This window comes from Ceratotherium simum, chromosome 14, assembly GCF_057802395.1.
Source record: "Ceratotherium simum simum isolate JZ-2026a chromosome 14, ASM5780239v1, whole genome shotgun sequence".
NCBI classification, from domain to species: domain Eukaryota; kingdom Metazoa; phylum Chordata; class Mammalia; order Perissodactyla; family Rhinocerotidae; genus Ceratotherium; species Ceratotherium simum.
In genome coordinates, this window is record NC_141913.1 from 50,279,366 (window position 1) to 50,302,995 (window position 23,630).

The 23,630-nt window shown below is 41.6% G+C and overlaps 1 protein-coding gene across 3 annotated transcripts in view; it reads right to left on the minus strand.

The window, feature by feature from the left end:
• Window positions 1-465: 465 nt before the first annotated feature.
• Window positions 466-23,630, minus strand: part of KDSR (3-ketodihydrosphingosine reductase) — a 40,724-nt gene continuing 17,559 nt past the window's right edge. The window contains exons 6-10 of one of the 3 annotated variants that reach the window (XM_004422602.3): window positions 21,390-21,581; window positions 15,135-15,218; window positions 11,907-11,990; window positions 8,700-8,801; window positions 466-4,580 (exon numbers count right to left, since the gene is read on the minus strand). In XM_004422602.3, the coding sequence (XP_004422659.1) occupies window positions 4,461-4,580; window positions 8,700-8,801; window positions 11,907-11,990; window positions 15,135-15,218; window positions 21,390-21,581 (582 nt within the window). In that variant the 3' untranslated portion in view covers window positions 466-4,460. The other 2 variants (XM_087439321.1, XM_087439320.1) reach the window with 2 other exon arrangements.

Below are 23,630 nucleotides of genomic sequence, written 5' to 3' on the forward strand. Positions count from 1 at the left end.
TTTGCAAACCAAGATGTCCAAGGAATCTCTTCTCAATGTGACCAAAATTTTTCTATTTAAGGACTGAGAAATATTAAGGCGTGTTCTTTTACATATCAGTCTTCTACGCCCTTCAGAGTCTAGGAGATATTTCTTTGTTAGAATATGAAGGTTTAAAGTATGGGAAATAATTTATTTGTATATGAAACATAATTACTTAAGAAATTTTACTGAATTCCACATTTCTTTCTCTCTTACTCATATATTCCACACCAGAGTCACACAAACACAGACCGTATTTAAAACAAGAGCTCAGAATACCAAGCACTTACTCTGAAAATATTACTTTCTGAAAAATGATAAAAATCAAGCCCTGGCAAGCGTTTAAGATGCAAGGTTAGAATAATGTTATGGAAGAGGTTTGTGTTTTGCTTCAAGTGTCTCCTAAAAAACACAAATTTCTGGAAAAATAAGTTTTCAAATCCGTAAAGCTTGTTCCCCATTTATTTTTTTTTTGTGATTCAGAAATACAAGATATGAAAATTAGGTTACAATTCTGGCACAAAAGCTTCTAAAGTAGCAAACACAAGTTCTAATATATATCAAAATAGCCATGTGCACTCTTCTCAGTTTAAAAATGTCTTTAGAGTTTTCACATCAAGCGAGTGTAAAATATAATAGCTATTATCTCTTCAAAATATCAGATCTGCCGTCACTGCCCTGAACTAAACACCATTTAGTCTAAAATATGGAAAGTTATGGTTAGTAGGTACTTTGTAGAGCTGAGTTACTAAGAACTAAAGAAAATGAGAAAGATATAAAGCATCTTACGTCAAAAAATATGAATATTTAAGTGTCCTCAAGTGAGTAGGACATGTTTAAATTAGAAATGATGTAATGAAATTAAATCAGTTGATGATATAATTCAGTAAAAAAAATTAATATATTGCCTTCTTCTAGAAAGACAAAGGCATACAATTCTTTGAATTGAAGCAACTATTACCAAAACGCTTTTGTCATCTAAATATTAAAAACGGTCTCTCAACGTTTCACTTCCAAGAATCACCAATATATGGTCTAACAGGTCCAAATAAAGATTTATAACTAAACATATACAAGTATTAATGTAAAGAGACCATCACGAACAGCATTTTTAATTTCTTCTCTTTTCAGCTGTGAAAATCAAATATTAAAAATACAGAAAAGACCAATTCCCTTGACTTCGTTTTTGTAAAAAGAAATGAGGATTATTTTTTATACCTTGATTTTCAATTATGAAGGGTCCTTGAACGTATTCTGGAATTTCTATGGCTGAATGACATTAAACATTTTTAAATAAATATACTCACAAACACACGATAATAAAACAGTACAACCAAACCTAGCAGAGGCAGACATTTCAGAACTGAAACTCGCATAAAAAGCTGTTGTTAGTCACTTACAGAGAGCTAACAGTTCAACAGAATTCTGATTAAACTTCGTCTGCCACAGTTAAGACTCATCCGCTTCTGAGTATAATATAAAAGTGTTGAATCAATGCAATCCTTAAAAAAAAAAAGCCAATAGTTTCCCTAACAATCTGACTCAAGACTTTTTTTCTTCCCTTGAGCAAAAAAAAGTCAGTGTAAAAAAAGTTGTACAAGAATTGAGCCAAAAAAAATAAAAAATAGAATTTGTCTTGTAATATTTTCATGTTTTGGATGAAATCAGATCATTGTGTGATGCTGCTTAAATGTCTACAATCCCTTATCCAAAACCCTTCAACCCAGATGTGTTTCAGAATTCATTTTTTGGATTTTGAAAAGGTAATATGAGGCATATAATGGATATTACAAAACACCACCACAGAGTCTGAGGCAGTATCTATAAACAAACCCATTGGTATTTCTTCAGGTGAAATTAATGAACAGTCCACAAAGTGGCATAAATAAAAACTATCATAATCTCACGTCAGTTCATGTCAGGTTTTGCTATCAAATGAATTACGGCACCAAATTTAGAAAGAAAAAAAAAATACCACCTTTCCAAAGCCTTTTGGATATAGGACTGTGGACCTTTGACGTCACTGACAAAGAAGCCCATTCTCTGACATTATGACCTCCACAAATCTGCTCTCACGTCTGAGCTTCAGTTGGGTTGGAGATAATATCTCTCACCATAGAACAGGGGCTCTTAAATTTGTTCAGGCAGATTACCTAGGGTGACAGTACTGTCTATTAGGATACCTTAAGAAATGTATATTGAAATAACTATTATTAAATAGGTAATTTTATTAAATGAGACACCATCTTGGACTAGATTTTAATATACACCAGCAGGAGAAGGTGCCAACATTCAAGGAACATTTATGAGAAAATAATAAAGTTGAGAAACATCCAGATATTAATGTAATTGTTTTCTGCCAATTAGGCAAATACAGCCAATACTCCATTTTAGAGGCTGTACAATATGACTCAAAAGAGTTTGCAGACGATGGCTCCCTAAGACTGAAAGATTCATGAAACCATTATGGCATCAGCTCACTCCCGTTAACTGCAATGAAGTCATCTCAAGCAACTTATACATTAAATAATACTTTCTTCTGTCTTTATCAGTGTTTAAAATATGCCAATCTCAGATCTTCATTAAAAAAACACCATGGATTAAAGCCATTAAACATCTTACTTTTTAAAAATTAAGTCATTTTAAAGTCAAAGCTTGAAAAACTCAAGAGCAAAAAAGGTTTGCTATAATTTTTAGGTCTTTAATCTTTTGTAGAACTGTGTTTTTTTTAAGAATAAAAAGTTTCTTCTTCCAAAGCAGTGGTCTCATGGGGCCGGCCCAGTGGTGCAAGCAGTTAAGTGCGCGTGCTCTGCTGCAGCCACCCAGGGTTCGCCGGTTCGGATCCTGGGCACACAATGATGCACCACTTGTCAAGCCATGCTGTGGCGGTGTCCCATATAAAGTGGAGGAGGATGGGCATGGATGTTAGCCCAGGGCCAGTCTTCCTCAGCAAAAAAAGAGGAGGATTGGCAGATGTTAGCTCAGGGCTGGTCTTCCTCACACATACACACAAAAAAACAAAAGCAATAGTCTTTTCTCACCAAAGTGAACTGGAATGTGCTACTGTGTATGCAAGAAGGAAGGGATACAGCATCACAATGAAGGTGACCATCCTCAAGTCAGAGGAGCACATACGACGACTGGATGAAGTGGCAACATTGGCTAAAACTTATCATAGGCACTTATTGTGGAAATCCACTAATGAACAACGGAGCCTGTAATCTGGAAACAACATTCCCGGGACCAAGAGGATTTCCAGGGCTATACTGTGAGAGTGATGACTGGGCTTCCTTACCACATGGTTCAAAGAGAATGTTCTCAGGGTCAGTGGAGGAGTCATAGAAAGAAAGCGGTGATCATTTTATTTCAAAAACAAGTATCTTCAAAATCAGCCTTGTCATCCTTTTTTTCCTTAATGAGTGAAATTTAAATATCCTCTCATCAGCCTTTCCTAAAAGCTACATATATGCTACAAGGGGAAGAATGTCACACTTCTTAATTTTTTTCCTTTTTTTAATTAATTCATGAATTAATTTAAAAAGTTAAGTCAAAAAGTTCTAACTGCTCTTCTTTCTTACAAAAATATTATAGCAGTATAAGCAAAATTGCAAAGGAAGAGATGGCAAGAATGAGAGGACACTATAATGGAATAGGACTTCAGGTCATCATGGCCATTGAAGAAATTGTAAACTTTTAAGCTTCTAGGATTTTATTTTTCTTCAGAAAACATTTTAGGGGGCTGCCTTTCCCCGTGAGTGAAAAACGAAAAGTGCCCTACGCATTCGAGTCTAAAGTAGGCAAGAAATCTTTATTCTTCCTACTGGAAAATATTTATCTCCTCCTCTTCCACTGCACTGCCCTCTCCCATCCCCACTGTAGTTTTACGGGATCAAAGAGAGAGAGAAGCCACAAGGGTCCACCAGCAGCAGAGTGAGTCAGGGACACTATTATGCATTCAGACTCACTGGCAATGTGTAAAACTCATCTTGAATAAAATACACCAAGCTAAAAAGAAAAAAAAAAGGCCTTAGAAACCGATAAACTGCCTTTCATGGAAGGTTTAAAAAGTCCTTAAGACTTCTTATGTGTCATAAAGTATATTTCTGGACTTGATCTCTATGGGGAAAAAGAGAATAAATAGGAAAAATTTCAATGATCACTCCGAAATCCTGTTCTTTACCCTGCTCACACTCCATACCGTCATCACCTCTCCACCTCAGAGAATCAAATGGGTCTCCTATTCCACATTTGCATAGTATTAATAATATTGTCTGGAGTTGAATTTCTATCCCCTTGCTTGCAGCCAGGTTCTGAAGAGCAGTGGTCCAATCTCACATATTCAAAAGCAATATATAAGTGTCTGGAGGCCAAAATCTGGGTCCATTTAGCAGCAAGCTGTTCAGATTATTTAGAAACAGTCTTTTTCCGAGGGGTAAGAATTAGGCAGTTTTGTCTGCAATTTCAGATTTTGCTCTCTGCATCATACAGCGACGAACTATGCTGTCGAAACTTCCAAGGTAAAACAAAGCGATAGTGCGGAAAAGGCCCATGGTGACCACCTGTGAGAGAGAGACAGACCTTTGAGCTCATCCAACGGTATAACAGAACCATTCATTTCAAGGGATTTTAGAATATGTCTTTATTAATAAACAGTTTCTAAGATGAATCTTCTAATCTTCTCTAAAAATAAGTATCATGAAAACTCTGTAACTGTCAGAAGAACAGTGAGAACAGAAGCTATCTGCTCTGCACCACCGTCTACACAGTGCCTGCCAGATCTGTAAAAACAAAATATTTGTCCAATTAATGAATTCAAATTATACAAAGAACAAAATAGGTATTCTTAGTAGTCTCAGGGTCCTAATAACTAGGGAAGATCTACTCCAGCATCTCAAGGCTTTTTGGTTTAATGTTTATGTTCTGAGCACGAAAGTCAGACGCTATGCTAGGTGCCGAGACTCTGTGGTGAGACAGACACAGTCCTGCCCTTCACTGGCTTATCCCATAATTGGAAAGACCATCAACTGGAGAAAGGTCATTACTGTTTCAGTGTTAAACCAGCAATTAACCGTATCCATTAACTTTCACTCTTTCCACTAAGACTCTCACTACAACACCTCTAAATGGAATTTTTGAAAGGCGTAAAACTAGAAAGAGAAACATGTTTAAATATGCAAAGTTTCAAAAAATTTGTCTCCCATGCACCCTTTCTTCAGAAAGCCACTAGAAGAGGTAAACAGCCCAAGCGAGGGGTCAACCAAGAAATGCAATGTCAGGTGATACAGGGAAGCAGAGGGCTCGATACAAAAGAGAGGCAGAAGGCTCCCCAGGATGACCGCGATGGGGAGGCCCACGGTCAGCCATGCACCAGACATGGGGGCAGCCAGTCCTGACGGGCAGGTCAGAAGGCTCCAGGAGCAATTCCTTCTAGAAGGTGAAACTGATAGAGTACCTGGTATTTCTGAGAGGAGATGAAGACAGTCATTATTAATAATACATAGAAAAAGGCCAATAATAGTTTCAGGGAAAACAAAAGGTTGTACAAAAAAGAAAAATTAATTTGGTATATCACATAGCTCAGCTGTGAATTGCATTTAAATAGCTGTAATAATGATTATCTCAAATACAGATCTAACCAAAATCCCAATATCACAAAAGGGAGGGGCCGGCCCCATGGCTTAGCGGTTGGGTGTGCGCGCTCCGCTACTGGTGGCCTGGGTTCGGATCCTGGGCGCGCACCGACGCACAGCTTCTCCGGCCATGCTGAGGCCACGTCCCACATACAGCAACTAGAAGGATGTGCAGCTATGACATACAACTATCCACTGGGGCTTTGGGGGAAAAAAAAAAAGGGAGGCTGAGGATGGAGGAGAGGTGGGTCTAAGTGGGAGGAGGAGGGGATGGAAGAGAGCTGAAGCTTCACCCTTCATGTCAGAAGTCAATACCTGATCCCACACTGGGAAACAGCGCAAGTGGCCATGGAGGTACAGAATCTAGAGATACGGAGGTAAATATCAGCGGCCCAGCTAAAATGAGTGCAGCTGCTTCTGAGAAAGGTGAAATGGAGGATATGGAGGGAGGGACTGCTGGTTTTCAGAACAAGCCTTGAAAACTATTTGATTCTCTGAAGTGTGTGCAAGGATAACTTTGAAAAATGTAAAAACCAAAGGGAAGCTGGAAAAAGGCAAAACTATGGAGACAACAGAAAGATCAGTGGTTCCAGGGGTTCAAAAGGAGGAAGGAAGGAATGAGGAGGTGGAGCACAGGTGACTTTTAGGGCAGTGAATATTCTGTATGACACTGTCATGGTGGGTACATGTCATAGACTGGTCCAAACCCACAGGATGGATGTACAACATCGAGAGTCAACTCTAATGTAAACTGTGGACTTCAGTTAATAATAACGTACCAATACTGGCTCATCAACTGTAACAATGGACCACACTAACGCCAGGTATTAATAATAGGGGAAACTGGGGCGGGGAGGGGGAGCGGAGGGTATATGGGAACTCTGTAATTTCCAGACAAATTTTCTATAAATCTAAAACTGCTTTAAAAAACATGCCTATTATTAAAAAAACTAAACAAAAGGAAAAAAAAAACTCAAGAAAAAGCAATTATAATACAGCAGAATAAAGTGCTAAAATGGGGGTAAGTCTCAGGCATTTAACCTAGTCTTGGAGTTTTCTGAAAATAGCAATGTTTAAGATGAGACCTGAAGGAAGACTGGAAGTTAGTCGGACAAGGGAAGGCTGGGGATGGAGGGACACAGACAAAGTTGTAGAAAGAGGAGGAGCGGCAAGGAAGAAAGTAGAGTGGCTAGGAGGGTAAGTGGGGTCAGAGGTCAGAGGGCTGTGCCATGCGATGGAATGGAAGCCTTATCCTGATGGTACTGGGGAGCCACTGAAGGTTGCTACGCAAGATAGATTTGCAGCTTAGAAAACCAGCATGGAAAACGTGATGGCACACTTGAATGTACCCGAGGCCGGGGGCAGGTGCTGTAAGACCACAGGAATTAGGAAACTGTGTCCTGTGTAATGGGAACAGCTGCCACCCTGAGCAGCTGATTGCTGCCAGGTGAGAATGCAGACCCTGAGCCCTAGGCCTTCTGATTTTCCAAGAAAAGTCCAAAATCTGGACTTTTTATAGAAAATCTAATTTTAAAGCTATTTTATTTTAACAAGCACACTCACACCAGATGAACCAAACAAAAGGTTTTACAGGCCTGCGGGCCTCCAGTTGACAACCTCTGGCTCACAGAGCATGAAACTTGGGCAAGGAGCCAACGGCGGTGTCCTAGGCCTGAACTGTGGGGGCAGCAGCAGGGCCGGCAAAAGCGATCGGACCCAGGACTAGGGACGAGAGACGGATCTGATCCCTGATGTGAGGGGCAGAAGGAGGGGAGTCAGTGAGGACATCCGGTTTCTGGTTGGGCCCTTGAGTGAACATGAACACCCATCACGGAGACAGAATACAGAATCGATGACAGGACGTGAGGGCAGGATGCTGGGGAGATACAAGTTTTATTGTGGACATGCTGAATTGGAGATGCAGAGTCACAGCCCAGGGAAAACGTCTCAAGAAACTTATACAGAACTGGAGTTCAGGAAATAGGTATGGGCTGAAGTTTGAGATTTGGCATCACTCCTACAGAAGTGGGAGAACGGGCAAGACCGCCCACAGAGATGGTGCGGAATTCACGAGTTGGTTCTGCTCAGGCATTCTCAGTTCGTACTATGTGTCAGGCTGGGCTGCGAGGGGTACAATGTAAACACAAGAGTGTGGACCTGTCCTCAGAGAGCTTACATACGATACAGTGTCTGCCTCTAAGAGAGAAGCACAAAATCGTGGGTATATTCCAGAGGGAGGAAAACCCACACCTAAGTCATTTGGGTTTTCAATCTGGGCATGGTGTACTGCACAGAATTTAGTCCTTTGTCATCAACTACCCATCAGTGTAGGCAGCCTTCCCACCCTCTACCCTCCATCATCCATGGCTTTGTCTCTCCAGAGCAACCCCTCGATTATAACTCTCATTACATTACCTTGTGTTAGTGTCACCTTTTGTATCAGTGTCTCCCATAGACTGTAAGCACCCTGAGGTCAGAGAGGTGACCTGACCTCTGAGTCTCTAGTAGCAAACACGGCACCGAGCACACCAACGAGCAGTTAACTTTTGCGTGTTATGGATGAACTACAATTTCTGTAAGGGCAGGGACTGTGTTGAATCCTTGACTTGTATCTTCCTCAGCTTATTTATCTGTGGCCTGACTCCCCTAGAAAACGTGTTCCAGTCGAATATCCCAGTACTTTTAGGCAAGGCCACCCCTAAACTACTCTAGACAGAGAAGAATTTCATTTTTCAAACACTTCAGATCAGGGATTCTCAGATGAGAACCCAGATTAACACCCCAACAGCAGAGACAGCATTTGATCTCTGTATCCACAGTGCCCAGCATAGAAGACTTCTTCCCACCTCAACTCCTCAAGTTATACCTTTAACCTATTTCCTATTGACTTATCCCTGGTCGAGGAAGAGAAAAAGTTGACACCATCAATAAAAATTCTTCACATCCTCAGATAAAGTTACTGAGTCTTCTTTGAGCCTTTTCTCATTGAGGTTTAATGAGAGGCATTGTCTGTCTGTCCATCTGTCTGACGGCCTAGGCACAGCTCACCTGCTGGAGCCCTTCAGTGATAGAAGTTACAGGAGCCATTCCACAGGTCAGGGAGGAGAGCATGTATCCATCCGAGCCAATGGAACTGTTAAAATTCCCTTGCTACAAGAGAAGGAAGAGAAAAGAAAGAGGCAACAGGAGTAACATGTAAAGGAATAAACAACACATCAGAAACAATGCAGTGTGCCCATTCGCTTTAGGGGGGGTAAGAGGGTAACAAAGCACATACCACAGCTCATAAATGACCGTGGCCTTGGCAGATGGGCTAGAACGGCTAGATGGGCGGTTGTCAAAATGTGGGTCCATGGACCCTGGGGGTCCTGAGACCCTTTCAGGGGGGTCCATGAGGACAAAACGATTGTCATAATAATACTAAGACATTAATTGCCTTTTTGGACGAGTGACATTTGCACTGATGGGCAAAACTGCTGGCTCATCAGCACGAACCAAGACAGTGGTGCCTCTCCACTGCCACACACACCTGCAGTAATACACAAAGAAAATAGATATTTTAGAAAATCTTTTAAAAACTTTAAAACATCAGTTTTGCTTTAAAATGCCCTTGATAAAACAGTAAAATTAATCATTTTATTAAATCTCAACCTTTAAGGGCATGTCTTCTTAATATTCTGTGTGACACAAAGAGGAGTAGGCACCCAGCACTTCTTTCTGCTGTGTACGGTGATGAAAGGGCACGGCTGCCCCGAAGAAAGCCCTCCTGCCACCGTTTAAGGTGTGACACTTGCCGCTTTTTTCACAGAACACCATTTTTACGTGAAAGAACCACAGACAATCTATGGTTATTCAGACTTGGGTATCTGGATGACATTTTGTGGAAAATGAATAAAATGAGCCTGTCGCTTCCGGGAAAACTGGCAACCTTTGTGGTCAATGTTAAAATCTGAGCTTTCAAGGAAAAGTTAAGATTTGTGAAAACTTTCATCTGCCATCATGAGATTGTCAGCTTTCCAAAATGTAAAGACTGGGGGCCCGCCCGGTGGCGCAAGTGGGTAAGTGCGCGCACTCTGCTGCGGCGGCCTGGGGTTCGCCAGTTCGGATCCCAGGCGCGCACTGACGCACTGCTTGTCAGGCCATGATGTGGCAGCCGCCCCATATAAAGTGGAGGAAGATGGGCACGGATGTTAGCCTAGGGCCAGTCTTCCTCAGCAAAAAGAGGAGGATTGGCAGATGTTAGCTCAGGGCCGATCCTCCTCACAAAAAATAAACAAAAACAAAAACAAAAATGTAAAGACTTTTATGATAAGATCAGCAGCAAGATAATGAACGTAATTTTTTTGATAACTCAGTGAACCCATATTTTCCAAATGACTAATGCATGTTACAAAATCATGAATGGGTACAAAACATTCAAAGTGCCAAGGCCAATGGATTTTGATGTAACAGAGAACAAAAAGTACATTGATATAATTTCCAATTCCACATTGCAATTAACCTTTAAGAAACTACTATTCATGGGTTTTGGGTTTAATATCAAAAACGAATGTCCACAGTTCTCTGAGAAGCCTATAAAATACTCCTCCCTTTTCTAACTACATATCTGTGTAAGGCCAGATTCTCTTTACATCCTTCATTCAAAACAACATATTACAACAGACTGGATGCAGAGCAGCTAGGAGAATCCAGCTGTTTTCTATCAACACAGACATTAGAGAGACTGGTGAGACGTAAAACAACGCCACTCTTCTCACTAAGTTTTGTTTTGAAAAGCAATTTTTGTTGTAAAAATTACATTAAAATGTAAGGGATTTATTACTGTTATTTTAAATTAATAAATAAATATTTTTAAATTATACAGTTTCAATTTCTAATATGGAAAATATCAATAAATATAACCCATGTAAACAAAAGTTCTCTGGGATTGTCGATAATTTAGAGCATAAAGTGGTCAAGAGATGGAAAAGTTTGAAAACTACCAGACTACATGAATCACGCCAAAATACGAACAGCTACTTCAGATCATTAAAAAACACAGAGTGTGGGGCCGGCCTGGTGGCGTAGTGTTTAACTTTGCGCGCTCTGCTTCGGCAGTCCAGGGTTTGCAGGTTCAGATCCTGGGCATGGACCTATGCACCGCTTATCAAGCCGTGCTGTGGCAGGCGTCCCACATATAAAGTAGAGGAAGATGGGCACTGATGCTATCCCAGGGCCAATCTTTCTCAGCAAAAAAAGGAGGATTGGCAACAGTTGTTAGCTCAAGGCTAATCTTCCTCACCAAAAAAAACCCCCAAAAAACCACAGAGTGTGTTTGCTTTGACTTGAGATAAGCAGGAAACACCAAGTCAGCCCAATCACTTGGTGGCATCTTTCTGTGCCTTTGAATACAATCAGGGCAAAGTTCTTCCAGTGTCTGTACATATTTTAATGGAGTTCGATATTTCTTGTAGTCTGCTCAGTTCGGCCTCACGCAACAGTCTGTGTGTTCCTTCAAGGCTGGTGCACAGCGTGCTGACACTTCTCACCCCAGTGGTCCCCCAAATTTCCTAAATTCAATGTGGGCCTAAGGTTTTCAGACATCCCTCATAAATGTATATCTTTCTGCATGTGGGTTAATAACAATGTTATCAAAAGCTTGTGGCACATATGTCATTCTACAAAATAGCACATGGTTTCTAAAGATACTATTTTTGACTCCAAATAAATTCAGCAGCCGGGAAGCACATGAGGCTGGGTTGACAGGATGACGGCCCAGTGGGCTGGTTGCACTTTCTTATTAGTGAACATTTGGGAAAATGATACTGGGAAGCACGAAGTGAAAGAAAAATTCCTTAATCAATGAGTCTGGCGATAAGGTACCGAAAATAACCTAAAACTGAAAATATTGTGGGAAAGAAGAGGCAACACGCCATATACAGTATACAGTGTATACAGTGTATACTGTTTATACATCATAGATAAGTCTCATTTTCTTTTAAAGAACCGAATCTTACTTTTAAAGAACCAGACATCCTTACTAATCAATCTATTCCTAAGGTTAAGATACCTAATTAGTTTCCAGGAGCCTGCTAATTAACATGGAATTGATAAAGTGTCTAAAGGAAGAAAAGCAGAGTCCAATATTAGATATGATGTATCTAACTGACCAAAAAATACAATCATTTATATTTTGAAATAAGCCCTGGGACATATATCTTTTCAGAAATACAGTACTGCAACTATTGATAATAAGAAAACAAAGATTTTACTTACTATGGCATCTTTAACAATTTGTTTGGCCACTTGCTCTGGTTTGCAAACAGATGTGGTCTCTGAAATCAGACGAGTCTCCAAAGGCTAAAGGTGGGAAAAATGAACATATCGACACCATTACTGCCCATTAAATTAATAAATAATTCTTACAGCCCCTCCCCCTGATTTATAAATAATTCCAGTTTTCTACTCTGGGGCAGATTTCGACTTTTAGAATTAGGTCCACCCGGATTTTACATCAGTTTCTACCCGGATATTGTATAAAATTCAGCCTAGTAGCTGCAGCAAGACAAGAAGGCCCTCACCATTCTCTGTAGGACATGCATGGTCTCAGCTCCAATGAGGACCATCAAAGCTAGAATGAGAACACGTCACTGGTACAGGACCAGAAACACCGCTCTGAATCCTCACCGCTGGCGAGACACTTGACCAGTGGTGTTTACGCAGAGCCCAGATCGTGTGTTCCGAGTGAGTCTGCTCTTAGGACGAGCATCTCCATTCTCACCATACTCCCAGGCCGGCAGAGGACTTATGCCTGTGGACAGAGCTGAGGCCCTGGGCAGGGACGGTCCCAACCCAGCCCCCATTCAACAACAGCAGCTGTTTCTTAAATCACTTGCAGAGGAGGCAATGAGGAGACTGAAAGAGAAAACACCGCGTGGGGCCTAGTGTGGCTGTGTGCTCATCACTGGGCTGGCGCAGCAGAACCCCAAATCTCAGCCTTGTGTTCTTCAAGGGTGGTTAAAGATTCATCTCAACTGGTCACCTAGTTTAAAAAGCCTTTCCTGATTTCTTAACTGGCAGTAATTTCTCTCTCGCCTTTCAACGCTTCTGCCTTAACATATATTATACCTACTTGCGTATTTGCATTTTACCTCCTAAGTTCCTTGTGGGAAGGGTCTTTTTTTCATGTATTTTTTAATCTTCTTTGAAGCAACGTGCACACATGCGCTCAAAAATTCTTTAAAAGGGAGTTTCAATTAGAAGTTTCAAAATTAAAACCTTAAACTGCATGAAACTATAAATTTTATTTACCACGTAGGCTTGAAAAAATTAAATAAAATAAAAACCAGAATATATTTTCTTAAAATAGAAAAGCATAGCACTTCATAAAAATCAAGTATTTCTTGATGAACCTGAATTAAGAGGAAGGCCCTTTTGAAGGTTCAACCATTCATTCTCCCCACCACTGGGCCCGCATAACCATATGTGGTCAGCTAGGCAGTCGATTTAAAAGCACTATGGTGCCCCCTAAAGGGCTGAAAGACGGAGGTAGAATTTTATTTACCTGGAGAAGTCTGCCCAACATTTTACTGGAGGCAAAAGACCCAACTTAACATCAAAATCAAATCTTCACAGGGAAATCACCACCCTTTGTCAGCTTTGGCTTCAAACTAAAAGGCTGCTCACCAAATGTTGCAAATCTGCTGAGCAGATCCCCGCTTATTCTAAGACAGGGCATTTGGCTTAAATTTACTTCTTTGAAATAGCAATAATTTTAAGAGGTAGAGCCAAAGAGAAACGAATAGGGAAAAAAGCTTTTAAATCATAAACATCTTTTTGCAAATATACAGTCTGTGAACCATAAGTGCCAATTCTTACGCTGTGGAGAATCACGCCCACCGAGCATTACTATGAAAGAGAAGAAAACCAATCAACTCCAGGTCAAGGGGATACGTTCTGATTGACGCCTTTCTTCTCCATTTTATTTGTGTGCTCAGAGTGCCTACTATGTGTCAAGGCAAAGAGAAGGTTCCTTTGAACAAAGTGCAGAGCTTGCATTCAGCTCAGGATGACTGACAGTCACTGTATATAATGTCAATGTCCACTGGTGATAAGCACTATGGAGAAAAATAAAGCCAGGGAAGAGGATGGTGACGTCCCAGGAATGATATTTGAGATAAGGAGGGTCAGGGAGGTCCTCTCTGAGATGACATCTGCACAGAGATGGAAAGAACCAAGGGAGGAAACCATTCGAACATCCAGAGAGAGAGAGCAGCAAGAGCCAAGCTCGCGGGGGGAACAGGTCGGGCAAGCTCAAGGAACAGACAAGGCTCCAGCGTGGCTGAGGGCAAGAAGAGGAGAAAATGCTGTGGGCAAGCGGCCAAGGTCCAGGCACAGTGGTACCTAATAAGCCTCAAGGCCTCTGGATTCTATTATAGGCATGATGGGAACCAGTAAAGGCGCACTCCCCAATACGTGGCCAATACCAACATGTGCTATTTAATTCCAGCTTCAAATGAGTTAAAATTAAATAAAATTAAAAATTCAGTTTCTCAGTCTCACTAGGCACATTTCAGGTGTTCAAAAACCACACATGACTACCATATTGGAGAGTGCAGACATAGAATATTTCCATCATTCTAGAACATTCTATCGGACTGTGCTGCACAAGAGGTTTTTGGTCTTTTAGGGTGTTTTTTTGTTTCTGTTTTTTGGTGTTTTTTTGCACAACAGCAGTTTGAAGAGTTGAGTGACAAGACCTGACTTAAACTTTATAAGAATCACTAGCCAATCTATGAAGAACAGACCCCAGGGAGGTAAGAACAGAAGCAGACAGACCAGTTCGAAGACCATTAGAGCAGTTTAGGCAAAATATCAGTGGTTATCACGACTAGGATGGTAGTGATATTAGCAGTTAAAAAAAATATATATTTTATATATATATTCTGAGAGTGAAGCCAAGAGGATTTGCAGATCAACCGGATGAGTGGTATGAGAGGAAGAATCATGGCTGGCTTCACGGTTTCTAGCCTGAGCAGCTGCGTGAGTGGTGGGCGCCAAGCAATGAGATGGAAAATAATGAAGGGAAGTAAGAGGGAATCAAAAGTCCCCCTTCTGAAACATTAAGTCTGAGGTGCCCATAAGACTTTCAGGTGGAGACAAGGGATTAGGCAACCAGGTCTTTAAGTTCTTATTTTCAAAAATACCATGTCGTTAGTTAAAAATACAGACTGTACTCTCCAACATAAAGAAAACATCTTATTAACTAAATAAGGTTTTGAAGATTATTAGCAAAAATCAGGGGCTTTGAAAATATGGCTGCATTCTCCAAGATTCCAATGGAAGTTCCAGAAAGTTCAGAGGCCTCTAGCCAGCACATAAATTGAAAGCCAATCAATTTTCTGACTGATGAAAATGCCTGCGGGCTGCAGGGAAAGACAGAGAATAGGCAAAGAGGTTTACAAGGTTAAAGCCTCGAAATGGGGCACAGAAAGGACTACTTACCTTTGTTTTGTTTTCTTCTGCAAACCCAGGGGTGTCTGTGTCTGGCGGGTAGGCAACCGTGACATAGACGTTATATGGCTTCACCTGCATTTCAGAAACAACAGTTGCCTCTGCAGTAAACAAGATACAATTCCGCATCCTCCCTCACCAGCCTGCACTGGCTGCCAGACAAACGTAATAAATACAATCCTGATTTTCTCAAGAGGTGCCAAGACCAACACGGAGATTCTGTAAGAGGAGAATGACCACCAACTGAGTCAGGCAACTCCTCTCTATGCAGATCATTTAGAAATAAAGCCAAAAAGCTCACCCCGACCTCTACTCCAGAAAGCAGCTGGCCCTAAGGTACAGAGATTCACCTCCTTCTAAGTTTCTTCCACTCCCGCTGACCAGGCAGAGGCGCTGGGAGCTGCCCATGAGGAGAGCTTCAGTGCGAAAGGGAGTCCACTCACTCTCCGCACCCACCGCACACCACTCAGGCACCGTGTTCAAGGCAACGGGACAGCTCTGCTCCTCCATCACCAGACTGCAAATCTGTTTTCCTCCATGGCTGCTTCTGAAACTCTTCTTGTGTTGATTTCATCCACAAAATATGTTGAGATCATCCAAATCCCTTCGCCTATGCCCTTCTTGTGTCACTCCGGACCCAGGTCTAGAACTATCCATCCTCTGAGAAGTTTGCTTGCTCAGGAACTCCCTATGCAACCAGCTCCTGCCCATTAGGGAGTCCCTTCCTTCTCCACAGAAGCAGCCAACAGGATTCTCTCCCGGGGTAGAACCCCCGAGTCAGGCCAGCCATGCACCTCTCCTGCACTTCATCCCTTACTTATATGTCGAAACTCCTTCCCAGCTTCTCTCCACAGCTCCCTCACCCTATCTGGAACTCTACCTGGCTCCTCTAATGCATAAGAACAGGTTCTTAGGCTTGCTTACCTCACCTCCTGGCCTCCACACTTAATTTTCTCACTCATAAACACACCCCCAACAATTCCAGAAGATTCTCCTGCTAGTCAGACCCGACACTCCCTTCCCAAAGACCCTGCCCTGCAGCAGCCCTGCTCCACGCTCCTGTCTTGCCCTGCCTCTTAGTGACTCTAGGCGTGGTGGTTCATACCATCAGAATCTTTTTGCCATGACTTTTGTTGGCTCTTGGCTCACTGTTCAGCTCCGTGAAAACACCTACAGGAGTTGGAAGTGGACAGGCAGCTGATGGTAAGACAGGCCACTGTGTGTCTTAAGGAGGCTGAAAAGTGACAATACTGCTTCCTCATGCAACAGCCTCTAACAATATCCCAGGATCCCTTCTTATCCTGTTGCCCTTTTTCTCCCTAGTTCCTCCTGTGAAGCACAGTTCTGAAGGCTGTGGGAGGAGCTAGAAAGGTCAGCAGAAGCATGCAGGCAGAAGATCCCGGCCAGCCAGCCTGGAAAGTGCAATAGCAGAGGGCGACGTCTCTGTTGGTTGGGCTGCAGTGCGTGCGAGAGCTCATTCACTCAGCACCAACCGGGCACGCAGCTTCAAGGCCCAGCTATGCTCAGAAATAGCTCTGGATCCGAGCCAGGCAGTGAGGCTGATGAGCAAGCAACTTCTCTTCCACTTGCTTTGAGATAGTGACTTTAAAAACTGTCTCCCACGGCCTCGCCCTCTGTTGTGCACAGACAGGAGAAAAACGTCACCCAAAAAGCCACTAACTGGTAATTAGAAAGCCCATCGAAAGTCTAAAGCTGCCTGCTCAGACGTGGTTGTCTCTGTGCTGCTCCTCTGCCCCTCTCCCCTGCAGTAAGTAAGGACTCTGGTATACAAGCTAACGTTAAGACGATATTTCAAAGGAGAGTTTCTCAAACTCAAGGTTATGGCTGAGCTTCCAAATGGTTAAAACAGCTTTCAGAACAGCTTTCTCCTGGCGTGGGACCACAGATTGCTGGGGTTGGGAGAAACCACTCTAGTCCTGTTCTGAGTGCTGGTATCCTCTCTACAATCATGGAGCCAAATGATTCTCTCACCTCATGGTTGGATACCTCCAGTGGCTAATAACCCACCCATTTTATTTATCCATCTAATGAATATTTATTGAATTACTACTATGTGTAGTTCTAAGAATGAAACATATGGATGTGAACAAAACAGAAAGAATCCCTGCCCTCATGTAGCTTACAGTCTCCTAAAACTCTTGGTCAAACGATTTGCTGAAATCTAAATACACTAAACTACATCTACACCTTCCTTTAACCCCATGACCCCAGCAGAAAAGGAAATGAAGTTATTCTGGCTTCACTTGTTCTTGCTAAGACAGAGCTGATTCCCAGAGATCACCACTTTTTCTAAGAATTATAAGCCAGGACTTCACTAACTGATTCCCCTGCTTTCCTAGTCACTGTCTGCTTCTCCTTGTTCCTGTTGATTGCCCATTCTCTGTCCTCCAGCTCCACCCCACTCCCATCCTACAGTCACTTTCTCCCCTCTGCCTGGACTCTGCCTCAATCAGAAAGACAACCACTTGATCAAGAACTGATTTACAGTCACGTGTCGCAACAACAGGGATACATTCTGAGAAATGCACTGGTAGGTGATTTTCTTGTTGTCAGAACACATAGAGTATACTGAAGGGGAAGAACATTTGCCACCCCAAAATCTTTAACATGAAGATTATCTTGGGCTGATTATTTTTTTATTTATTTTTTTTGTGAGAAAGATCAGCTCTGAGCTAACATCCGACGCCAATCCTCCTCTTTTTTTTGTTGAGGCAGATTGGCCCTGGGCTAACATCGTGCCCATCTTCCTCCACTTTATATGGGACGCCACCACAGCATGGCTTGACAAGCAGTGTGTAGGTCTGCGCCCGGGATCCGAACCCGCGAACCCCAGGCCACCGAAGTGGAGTGCGCGAACTTAACCGCTATGCCACCAGGCCGGCCCCTAGGCTGATTATTTTTAAGATACAAAAGTTTTTCTTGTTCCCTTCCCCTTAAGTGCCTAAAAGAATTCAGATTCAAAAACCTGTCTCCGAAAGCAAGCTATCACCTTAGCATAACATGAACTAGGTGGTAGACAGGAGGAACCTAGAAAAGGCTGTTTGCTGGGCTCCCCTCTGTGTCCTTCTGTTTCTATGTGGCCAAACACTTGTTTTCCAAACATTTGCTCCTTTTCACCTGTGTGTGAATTGCCTTTCTTCCCTTTCAAGTCCCTGACTCTTCCCACCCCCAACATCTTCTTTTGTCTCCAGCTGAGGATGGTATTTAAGGTGAGGGCTTTCGCCATTTTGTCGAGTCACTCAATTTTCCTGGGTTTCTCCCAAGTACACATTATTAAACTTTTCTTTGTTTTTCTGCTGTTAATCTGTCTCATGTCAATTTAATTTTTAGACCAGACAGAAGAACCTAGAAGGGTGGAGGAAAATTTCTTCCTCCCCTACAGTACATATACAAACCTAGATGGTACAGCCTACTACACTACACACCTAGGCTATATGGTACTAATCTTATGGGACCACCTTGCATATGCGGTACATTGTTTACTGAAACATTGTTATGCAGTACATGACTATCTTATCAAAGTAATCCCACCTAAAATGTGTTGCTCCTAATTCCATCCAAACAAAGAAGTGGGGGCTGGAGAGAGGATCAGAGCTGTTGAGATGAAGCTCCAGAATTTGTTTCAGCTTACTTTTAGACCATGGTGGGAAAAGATGGAGTTAGAGGGAGGGGGAGCATGATTGGGACAAGAGAAGTAGAAAGGACGACACCTAGTTCTCTTTTACTTGGTCTCTGTTACTACATCTTTGGCTATAATCCACCTCCAAAGTCTGCTTTCCAAAAAGATTAACTTTTAAAATCTTTAAAGAATGTATTTGTACCTAAAAAACTGAGTAAACAAAAAAAAGGAAAGACAAAAAAGGAAACAAAGCATTCTTTCAAAATTCTCCACTGTATATAAAACATCTCTAGGGTCCTACTTTAGTTTGGGGGCAAGGGGTGGGGTGGACAGGAAGACTTAAGAGTTAATTAAACCAAAAAGGATTACCAAAAGTACTTAGAGTTCGAGCAATTCTATAAGGACTGTTTCATTCACAGAAAACACAACCACGTTGGCAAAACAGACTGAATTAATTATCCAGGTTTCAAAACCACAACACCCCAAGTTTGTAGGCAAATAATTGTTTTGATGCAAGTTCTACTGTGAACAAACTAGATTTTGATTACTGAATTTATTTCCTCCAAAACCTATTTTTCATGGAACATGCTTACTTTATTTTTTGTTTACATGAGGACATTTTTAATGGATCCCAAATATGGATAAAAGTCAGGCAAACTTGCAAGTCCAGGCCAGCTACTTGCAGCATGTGAACCACACGTGTCACAAAGAAGCTTCAGGGATTCTGTACTAGCAACTCACATTCTTTTCCCTCTTCGTTATTAACATCCCTGTTCTACCTGAGGTGAAACCAGGCCACCCAGAGCGTACACTTTGCCCCGTATTAGTGAATCCTGAAGTAGCTCTGCAAGATGTGACTTAGGGACAAAAAGCCCTAATGTGGAGCTTTTTCATTACAAAAAAACCCCTTCACCTACTAGCTATCTAAGACCACAGCAAAGGGCTGAGGCAACCAGCCAGATGTATCGGGCAGCTTCTGACCTGAATTAGAGGTGCATCATCGACTGCAGAAGAGAAGCCAACAGGGAGCCAAAAGCCCTGGGCTTCGTTACCATTTCTGTCCCAAAGTCACAATGTGGCTTTGAGCAACTCAGTGAACTTATTGAACACTCAGTTTTCTTATCTATAAAATGGCATAATATCTGCCTCACATATTTCACAAAACTGTTATAAAAATAAAAGTTATTCACAAAGGGACTTTTCAAGGTAAAAATTGCAAAAGAAATACCAATATTCTTGTTTGAAATTTCACAGCCATACATGCCCTACTGGCTAAACATACTATAATGACCTATTATTGATTAAGAGTAGGAAGCAAGTTGATGAAAATGAAATTTGTGGCTGGTTCCTCTGGGGTGAGGACGGCACAGTCTATCAGTCCCTAAGTGGCCCATCAGGATTCTGTCACTAACCAGATAACTCCTCTGTACTGCAATGCTCGTCCAATATCTAGGCAGCGTGGCACTCTGCCACACACCATCGAGGGCTCTTCTGGGGATTTTCTAAATCAGGGGTCAGCAAACTATGGCTTGTAGCACAAATCTGGCCCTCCACTTGTTTTTATAAATAAAATTTTATTGGAACACAGCCACCCCATTTATTTACATATTGCACGTGGCTGCTTTCCTGCTATTACAAGAGACTTGAGTAGTTACGACAGACACCATCTAGCCCTTAAAGGCTAAAATATTTACTGTCTGGCCCTTTACAGAAAAAATTCTGCCAACCCCTGATCTAAATCATTAAACAGGATCCCCAAATCACACTTTTAATATAAGAAGGCTGGCCACAATGAATTCTCTTCTGGGCTTTTAACATCATGATGTAGTGTTATATTTCAGGATATGTTACAATAGAAAGAATTTGACCTTGCCTTTTTCAGTATGTGATTTTGGGTAGGTACATGTGATGCTCTCTACGCCTCCCCAAGTGACAACAATGCAGAAGTCTACTTCACACGGCTGACGAGTAAGGTTGTCACATCATGACAAGTACTTATTTTGATGCTCATCCTAACCACACCCTTCTTCCACAAAATGTCCTATCAACTGTGAAAATAAAAAGCATTCACTTTCATCAATATTTCTGTAAGATATTAAAATATAAGTATTAGGAGAGCCAAGTTTTTTAGTCCAACCCTCTCACTGTACAGATAAGGAAACTGAGACCAAGTTAAATGATTTGTCTAAAAGCTGAGAGCTAGACAGTAGCTAGTTAAGCTTTTCCCTCAAACACATGCTAATTTTATTATTCAGACATAAAGGCCAGAATTTTTGTTAAAGAAATATCTCTATAGAAAAAGAAATCTGGTTAACCTTACACATACTCACACAGCATTAGGCCAATAATACTATGAAGGTATCAGTAGCACTTTGCGTGTTAAATTAAGCAAGCAAAAACCTCACAACCGTTTTGCCTCTATCACAACTATAATCTTTATGCAATGAAAAACATTAAGTGCAAAATTCAGGGGCTGAGCCAATTCTCTTTCACTGATGTCAAATCTAGAAATCTAATTCAATGCAACACATGTAAAGAAGGTCCAAACTAAATGGGAACATATATTGCTGAGCTGAGGAATAAATATAAAACAAGACAGCGTTTACCTCCATCTGCAAAGCTTCAGCCAATCCCCTGATGGCAAACTTGGAGGGAGAGTAGGCCGTGAACCCAAATAATCCCAGCTGGCCCGCCTGGGAGGACACAAAGACGATCCTGCCCACCCGGCGCTCCTTCATGGTGGTGATCACCGCTCGGCTGGGGTACACGCTGCCCAGGTAATTGACGCTCATCAGTCTCTGCAGGGAACAAAGAGGCCTGCGGAGTGAGCAAGGTCAAAGCCGCGAGGCTGTGCTCCATGGGAATTCTGTCTGCTCTCTAGACTCGAGTTCTTCAATGGAGCCCACGTGACTAGGACCTCAGTCGATCTGCTGAGTGAATGAATGATGAAACGATCTTGCAATGAGCCGTGATGCTCAGGATCTCCCATTTGAAGCCCATTTCAATCTAGTCTTGCATTCTCACAATGACAGCAGTTATGTCTTTACTGAAAACCGGTCAAAGTTAGTTTTCTCCTTATAAAAAGTACACTGCATATTGTGGGGAATACTTTTTGAGAGAGAGTTTTAGAAAGGAGCTTCCAAATATTTCCAGCCCTATTAGTCCTATACCACAGAGAGACCAGGACAGTGGTTAACAGCATGGATTGTGGTTTGAAGCCTTGGCTCTACCATTTACTCCCTATTCGATGATGAACAAGAAAAGCCAGGCACTCTACTCAATCCCACAGCAAAAACAGGGTTAATATTGGTACTATCTCATAGGGCTGTTGCAAGGACTGGGGGAGGGAACACAAGATAAGGGCAGCCCCCAACCCACATTTGTACTCAATAAATGTTAGCTCTTATATTATGATCGGTAAGAGCTTACACAGTTACCAAGAATATATTTTCCTTTTCATCCTGGGAACTCTTAAAAACCTTACATTTTAACTTGAAAATCTAAGAAAACTTGCATTAAAATATTTCTATATTAAAAGTCTTATAAAAATATTAGATCTATTAGAGTAAGTTTTAGAAACGAAGACCAGAAACACCAGGAGCTACAGGGAGAAATATTTATGCTACAAATTTAAAAAAAGCAGAGAGCAAACTCTGTGCACTGTGACGGTAACTATTTCAAATATTAAATAAAAGTACATGTGCACAGGTGCAAAACCAAGGAAATATAGAAAATTGTAAATGACTGTGTTAGGATGTTGGGATTCCCATTTTTTCCCAAAATGTCTTTTAATATCATTATATTGCTAGGGCTGGCCCGGCGGTGCAGGCAGTTAAGTGCGTGCATTCCGCTGTGGCGGCCTGGGGTTCGCTGGTTCAGATCCCGGGCGTGCACCGATGCACCGCTTGTCGAGCCATGCTGTGGCAGCGTCTCATATAAAGTGGAGGAAGATGGGCATGGATGTTAGCTCAAGGCCAGTCTTCCTCAGCAGAAAGAGGAGGATTGGCAGATGTTAGCTCAGGGCTGATCTTCCTCACACACACAAAAAAAAGCATTATATTGTTTTGATAATAAAAAGGCTCTAAAAAGTATTTGAAAAAAGATGGCACATTGAGCCCATGTTTTTACTTCTGCTCCCTTCAGAGACCCCACTAAAATCTTAGTAAAGAGATTTTTTTTTCCTTTGGCAACAACCCACAAGAACAAAGAAAATAACAGCAATAACATCTTGGAAGTTGACAAACAGAATGATGAGTGATAACTAAAACAGCTGAAAGGCGAATGCTAAGCAAGGAGCACAGAAACTAGAAAGGAAGATTGTACCACAGAACCCCCACAATGCTCAGGCAGCACCAAGTACCCCTGGGCCAGGAGGGCAGGAACAGGGCTGAAAGACAGGAGTCTCAACTATGACTCTGTCTAAAACATACTCAGACAAATCCACAATTACATCCAGAGATTTCAATACCTTTCTTTCAATAATGGATAGAACAAGTGGACACGAAATCAGTAAGGATATAGAAGACTTAACACTGTTATCAGTCAACTGGACCTAACTGACACTGAAAAAATACCCCACCCAAAACAGTGGAATATACATTCTTTTCAAGTGCACACAGAACAGCTACAAGATAGACTATATTCTCAACCATAAAAGAAGTCTCAATAAATTTAAAAGGATTCAAATCATAATAAAGTATGTTTGCTGACCACAATGGAATCAAACTGGAAATCAATAAGAGAAAGATTTCTGGAAAATCCCCCAAATATTTGGAAACTAAATAACATATTTCCAAATAACCCAAGAGTCAAAGCAGAAATGAAAAGGGAAATCATAAAATATTTTT